At 44.5% G+C, this 7,567-nt stretch overlaps 1 protein-coding gene across 1 annotated transcript; it reads left to right on the forward strand.

Moving 5' to 3' along the window:
* Positions 1-571: 571 nt before the first annotated feature.
* LOC121277740 (late histone H2B.L4-like) lies at positions 572-958 on the forward strand. The gene has a single exon (XM_041187375.1). It carries the CDS (start codon positions 572-574, stop codon positions 956-958), a length of 387 nt encoding a protein of 128 aa, XP_041043309.1.
* The last annotated feature ends 6,609 nt before the right edge of the window (positions 959-7,567 follow it).

Here is a 7,567-nt window from a genome sequence, read left to right on the forward strand (position 1 = left end):
ATGCGGACACCAGCAAGGCATGCAATGGCTCTGCGTTGGCGGAGGGTGCAGGAGAGTGCTGTGATGGTTAATCCTCTGAGGGTTCGAGGCATCCTCAGAGCTGGAGCTGGAGCTGGGAGAAGGCTGTCTCCTCCTTTGTTTTTTGACTGGCTACGAGTACCTGCAATGGAGAACAAAAAGAATTAGCTGATGGTTGTGCACAATTCTTTTTCTGAACAATGTTTTAGGCGTTACTCCTGTACATCCATTTGTGAATACTAGGCTGGAAGCATCCTTACTCTCTGGCAGTGACACTCTGGTCTCTCCATCTGCACATGCTCAGTCCTGATCTTCCCTGAGATGCATGATAGTCCCTGACCACCCCCAAGCAAGCGTTTGATAACCACACTTCTGCCACTGGTACAGCATTCACAGCATGATGTGACTCCTACACATTCAGACCACTTTATCCATCTGCTGCTGAAGCCTGCAACCTAAACTTATCTAACATTCCTCTTCACTCCCAAACTTACACTGCTGATGCCCCTGTAGTGCCACTTTGCGGGACTTGAGTTGGTCCAAGTCAAGTAGAATGCCTGAGGTGGTGGCTGTGGCCAATGGCGATGTGTCCCACAAGGTGTCGAAGCAGTTGCTGACTATAGTCGCCAAGAAGCTGTCCAAGAAGCAGAGGAAATCCCGCAAGCAGAGCTATTCTGCTTATGTGTACAGAGTGCTGACCCAGGTCCACCGTTCCACCAGGATCTCATCCAATGCCATGAGTGTTTTGAATTCCTTTGTTGTTGACATTTTTGAGTGCATTGCCTCAGAGGCTTCACACCTCATTCACTACAACAAGCGCCACACCATCTTGGCCAGGGAGATCCAGAACGCCATCCGCCTCATGCTGCCAGGGGAAGTGGCCAAACACGCCATCTCTGAAGGCACCAAAGCAGTCACCAAATACACCAACTCCGCTTAGGTCGATCATTCTAAAGATTATGAGTGTCACTTTGCAGTGACTACGTGGTACCACTTACCCTTATGGAGCTCATGAGATTGTTCATCCTCTTCCTGCACTGCACCCAGATTCTGGAGCAGGCCCCACGGACACTAATGTGTGCTGCAACCTCTGTCCAAGTTGCTGTGGTCAGACAGGAGGGCCCCCTGCTGCCATCCCTACAAAACAGGACCGCCTGCCTTTCCCAGATAGCCTGGAGGAGAATCTTCAGTGAAGCATTGCTGAAACATGGAGCCACTCCTTGCCTTCTCTGAGGCCGATTGTGGGAGGGCAGGGGAATAGCCAAAGGTTTGGCTGCAGTCTCAGCATCCACTCAGACAGACAGACTGATGCTGCTGGCTTTTAGGGAATAAGTACCTGCCTTGCTGCCCTTTAATAATGGCGCCTGGACCTTCAACCTTGAGAGTTAACGGTGGGGCCGCCCCCACCCCCATGATGTGCCGTGCTCCTCGACCATGCATAGTTAATTGTGCTGGCCGCTCCATGCCCACCACGTGGTCAGCCATCCTGTCCCCTCACTTCCTGTCTCACTGTCGACAACCTCGCCACTACCGGAGACTTCTGCCCATATGTAGGGCAGAGCAGGGAGGGCAGGGAATATAGGGATGGGAGAGGTGAGGGTAGAGGAAAAGAATACAGCAATGCTAGGGTGGGTGGCAGGAAAGAAGTGGTTATGATGGAAAGAATGGGAAATAAAAGGGAAGAATGACAGGGAATTGAGTAGGGGAGTGAATGGAAGAACAGATTACAGAATTTTAAAATTAAAACCACTCATTCTCTGGGAACCTGTTCCCTGTTGCTCAACCCCAACAATCCATCTTCCACCATCACCTCCCCCAACCCCTACCACCCCTTGGTGTGAAACTACAGCACTTCACACAGTTCCAGTATATCAATGTTCCCCAGCTCATGCATAGCAGAACACACTAGTGTTATAAAACAGCACACTGATCAATGCCACAGGAGTCCCTCTAATATTATTAGGAAAACAATATGTCAGATTCATTTCTGGGGTTGCACTGACTTAGCAACATAACTCCAGTAGCCAGGGGAGGCCAACTGGGTGGGGATTCTTTTCCTCAATGCCCTGACTCTATTCCAGGTTTACCCACTCAAAGTGACAGAGTTACATCAGGTTGCGTAACACCATGGGCTACATCATACATGCCCTCATGGGGAGAGGTGGTTGTTTTTGGCAGGGGTTACGTAAAATAGGGCAGGCAGCAACCCATCCCAAGCCCAACCCCATATTCTGGGGGGTGGGAGGGAGCCAAAAGCGACAGCTTGCCCACCATATTATAACAACCAAAGCTCCATTGAGCTTATTAACAAGCTAATTGACCCCAATATATGCTTCCCATGCCATAATACGGTGGTGCGGGCAGTCAGGTGGGAGCTGGCAAGCCATCTGTTTAAAAAACATTTTAAAAGGGTGGGAAGGAAGGGTGAATACTATCTTCAGAGGGTGCCTTTTGTGCATTGGCGGGGGGCAACCCCCCTAAGATAGTATCCCCCCTTCCTTCCTACATGCCTGCTTTGGTTGCGGGGGTGGTTGAGTTTAGGAGATAGTGGGGGTGGGGCTTTGGGGGGTTGTGGGAGCAGTGGGGGGGCAGTTGTCCCCTCCCCCGTAATATGCTGCCCCATCAAGACCTCCCTATGTATTGTCAGAAAACATTGCTGCATTCTTTCCTCTGTGTTCAGCATTTCCTCAAAGTAGCACAGCACAGTTCCAATTCACAAATGGCTCTCACCATTCTTGCAATCACAATTCATCTCCCCTTTAAAAGGTGCCACCAGACATTAGCAATACTGTGCCCCTTGCTGACGATGCATGCAACCAATGAATAGGCACGCTGCTCACAGCAATCAAGTCAATCAGCAGGCAGCACCAATTTAACTTGCTGCCTGCATGATCAGGTACAGGTTAAATGTCTCAAAAAGAGTTACATCTTACTCAAAAAGAGTTACAGGTTAATTGTGTATTCTGATTCCCTGGCTTGTTTTGAGATGTTGTGGGTGGATGTATTATAACAAGATGCAAATGAAAGATGGAAGATATATCTCTCCCACTATTTTTGGACTAGAGCAAAAATGCAGTCCTGGCATCTTGAAAAATGGAAAGAGGGATGTAAATTATAAAGGCCCCATGACAATATCTGCCTAGGATTCCCACATATTCTTTTAAAAGATTTGGCTGCCAGAGGCTGCCAGTAATACTAAGCTATTAGAGGCTTCTGAGACATGCAGTAGTAATTTTCCTCACTGCCTTGCAGAATCAAATGAGGAATTGTCGGGGGAAGCTAGGATTTCTGTCTAGCAAACTTGTGACACCAATGGAGCTGGGAGGTAAATGGCCAGACTACACAATTGCAGATTCCTTGTCTATCACACTGCAAGTGTGACACTGCAAGTAATGTTCTAGGATTCAAAAAAACACGTGTGAGTTTTACAGTTCTCCTGCTGGTGTATTTGGAAGTCGGAGAGCACGTAAAATGAAGGAGGTGGCCAGCCCACAGACTTCCTGCCCACCCCGACCTGTCCCCCATTTTACGGGGGGGACAGGTAAGGTGTCAGCCAGCCCACCCACCTTTAGTCCTTCTGAGGCTCTTAAGTGGCCAATTAATGGCCATTTAACAAACTCATTCCACCTCTGCTGTTATAATACGTGCAGCTGGAGAAGATGATCAGCCGGCAGGTTTCACTGCATGGGCTAAAAGCAGATAGAGTTTGGCCTAAATAGCCAAATGGTTATGGTACTGGATTTGTAACCCTAAGATCATGAGTTCAAATCTCACAATGGCAAACTATAAAACAATGTAACTTCATCTGAAACAGATGGAAATGGGTTTTTTACTCGAAAGAGTTACAATCGGGTTTGTTAAAGGGATATCAAGAGTTCAAATCTCACAATGACAAACTATGAAACAATGTTGGCTAAAGGCAGACAGGAAGGGGGGATACTTCCTTTGGGTGTGCCCATTGTGCCAAATGGTCCTTGCCTCTAAAACCCAACCCCCACTCCTTTTCCAAGTCCTTGCTGGGATCACGAAAATGTGCTCGCTCAAAATGCCTGGACTTACGTTAAGTCCAGGAGACATCTTCAGTTCTTCCCGGGACCGTTTGTAGTCCTAGTAGTAGCCAATACTGTGTTCTGGCTGACAGTTCTCGAAGGCAAGACTTCCTGTCCCTGGAAGGGCAGTTAAGTCCAACTCTTACCCCATTAAGTCTGTTCCCAGTATTATTGCTGCGAAGTAGCTGGATTTAAAAGTTGGTGAGGTGTCAACCGACTTTTCGAGGAATACGTTCCTTCATAAAATTCATTCCCTTAAAATATAAAAAGGATTCGTTTGAACACAGGAACCAGAACCTTGATTTTGATCGAATTCATCAATTTACACTTGAAAACCAAGGAAGCCAGATCTTAGGTCTCGAGAACAAATCAATTTGCCCGTGGTTTACTCAACAGTAATTAGATTATGAAACCTTAAAGCTATACAGCATTCTGTGTTACACAGCAGAATATGGCCCTTATAAAGCAGCTGATCACTTGATCTACAACGTAATATCACAGGAACTCTGCTGTCACATCTGTCATGTGTCAGTCTCACAAGAATTCCTGATTAACTCAAGTTTCATTAGAATTAATCAAAAAATGTTTTTATATATTTCTCACAAACCTCTTTCCAAATTCTTTTGATGACACATTCCCATTCCTCCCCTTGCAACTATGAGCAACGCCCAAGAAATACATATAGAAATTGAAATGTGCTTGGCACTTTCAGGCTGCAGCTCAGAAGCAAATGGAATTTTAGTTGGATTTACATTGGAACTGCATGATATCCATAGTTTGACTTCAGAGCATGCAAAAATACTATTTCCAAATAATAATAGGTATTTGGATCAATACGTGTAAGGATAATCATAATATCAAGACCAAATTTAAAACTACTCACAATTTTGATTCCTAGCCCCACTGATAGCTGGTGCAGATATGATTGTAGAAAGAGAGATCAAATTGCAAAGGAAATAAGCAATTTTTCCAAGTTATGAAATAAAATTTATGACAGCAGCAATGGGGAAGCTTTGATTCAATGCTATGTGATTCAAACTCAGGAATGTATTTATGGAATGAGCTACTATGAAGCAAAATAAGTGACCGAGCTCTGGCTACAATATTCATATTCATATCGGTCAGAGATAGGTGAGTAAGATGAAAATACATATGTCCATCAGACTGATGCTGTTGTGATAGCTTTTCAAATATAAATTACATTTATAGATGCACAAGGGCAGCTAAGCTGACTTCACAGTACATGCTAAAGGTGCTCACTGTCTCAACCAATTAATATTCTCTTATGACATTTTACTATATTAATGTCAGTAAAAATGAAATTTTGACAGTAGACTGGAAGTTCGATTTGATTATATTTACAGCATCTTACGCGAGGATTATCCAGGAATACTTTTAGAACTTATCCATATCTCATTGTCAGTTCAGAGTGGATATTAACCCTCTACATGATGGGCAGAAATGCACGGAATGCATCCCCAACCTATCATGAACATGCCTATTGCCATTCCTATGACAACATTATTGGGGAGTCCAAGTTTCCCACTGTGGATAGATGGAAATTTACCAATCATACTCACCATCCAATGAAGATCAGCTGGATTGCCACGTTCCTGGCCTTGCCGGGTTTCCCAGCTATTTTTGGCCTCACCTGCACCCTCCCCAGTATATATTGGGGTCAATGTCTTCATTTTAAAAACACTAAATACAAGGACAAATACTTGTGGGGACTGAGAATCCTGCTTAGATGGCATTGATCACTTTTATTCTTTAGTGCCTGTTTACTTTGTATGCTGGATGCACATGGGGGAGATAAATAGTTATCCACATCTTTTATTCTGATTTGAGTAGAAAGCCAGGGAAGTTCATTTGCTTCAGTGTTCTTCAGCGGCATAGTTACAGTACAAATGATAACAGACAAATACTCAAGTAGCCCACATTCATGACTGATGCAGGATGTTTTACTTATAGCTGGTGGATCATAAGTCAGTGCCAGTAAGTTTAAGAATCAAAGATCTATTCAGTGGTAAACTGAGGTTCACAAAGTTAGATAAATTACCATAATTACCATAAGCTTGAAGTGCAGGGGGTATTACATTGTCAACTGGGTTAAGAAGAGTCTAAATTGTTTACAATATGTAAACATTATAGCTGCAATTTTAAAGGAATGGTGGATATGGTCCGCGTGAGACCCAAAGCATCCAGGGAGGTGGAGATTCAGCTGACCTTAACAGGCTAGCTCTAAATTTCATTGAAGCCTGCCTGAATTCAGTCAGATCCACTACCCAGATAGTGGATGGGATAGAAGAACCGCAGCAGCAAATACAGGATAAATCCCCAGCATTCAGGTGAGGGGTGAGCAGTGAGGGAGAAAGTCAGAAAGAGGTCAAAGTTGATCCAAGAGGGGTTGCTTGAGCAATGGAGGCCTAAAGCTTTCTTGTGAGGCAAGGAGGAACATTCCAGTTCTGCTTCTTGGTCCAAAACAAAACCAAAAAAACATTAAAACATAACTGAGAGATCTGATGAAATATCGTAGATCTGAAAGCATAGAATGGTTACAGCACAGAAGGAAGCCATTTGGGTTACTGTGTCTGTGCTGGTCCTCTGAGGGGGCAATTCACTTGGTGCCACTCCTCTGCCTTCTCCCTGTAACCCTGCAATTTTTTTCCTTTTCAGAAAATGATCCAATTTCCTTATGAATGCCTCAATTGACCTTGCCTCCACCACACTCTCAGCAGTGCATCCAGATCCTAAGCACTTGCTGTGTGAAAAGGTTCTTCCTCATGTTGCCATGGCTTCTTTTGCCAATTACTTTAAATCTGTGGCCACTGGTTCTTGATTGTTCCACCAATTGGAACAATTTCTCCCTATCTTGGCCCCTCATGATTTGAACATCCCTATCAAATATCCTTTCAACCTTCTCCTCCAAGGAGAATAGTGCCAACTTCTCCAATCTTTCTATGGAACATAAATTCCACTTCTCTCTTTAAAGATTCTGTTACAGCTGCTGAGTATTTCCAGGATTTTCTGTTTATATTTAAAACATACCTCCCTGGGCCTCTTATGGCCCGCAACTATCGTCCTGGCAGGTTTGGCATGATGGGGAAACCATTATTGCTTTCGTATTCCGATCTCAGACTAAAATAGCAAATCAGGTTCCTCATGACATTTCTGAGTCTGTTGTTGACTACATGACAGAAACTGCTTTCTATGATTTATCAATAACTCTAGAATCAGGTCACGACCAGGATAATAGACTACATACAGATGCCCAGTTTTGAGTTTTCCCATTCATTGGATGTGGGGTCCCTGGCTAGGCCAGCATTTATTGCTCATCCCTAATTGCCCTTGAGAAGGTGGTGGTGAGCTGCCTTCTTGAACCGCTGGTCTCCATGTGGTGTTGGTATACTTGAAGCACTGTTAGGAAGGATATTCCAGGACCCTGACCCAGTAATGATGATATGTTTCAAAGTCAAGATGATCTGTGACTTTGTGGGGAG

Source organism: Carcharodon carcharias, chromosome 5 (assembly GCF_017639515.1).
Source record: "Carcharodon carcharias isolate sCarCar2 chromosome 5, sCarCar2.pri, whole genome shotgun sequence".
Classification (NCBI taxonomy): Eukaryota; Metazoa; Chordata; class Chondrichthyes; order Lamniformes; family Lamnidae; genus Carcharodon; species Carcharodon carcharias.

Excerpts from the sequence above, each read along its gene's own strand:
- LOC121277740 (XM_041187375.1), top strand. The coding sequence starts at position 572 with ATGCCTGAGGTGGTGGCTGTGGCCAATGGCGATGTGTCCCACAAGGTG.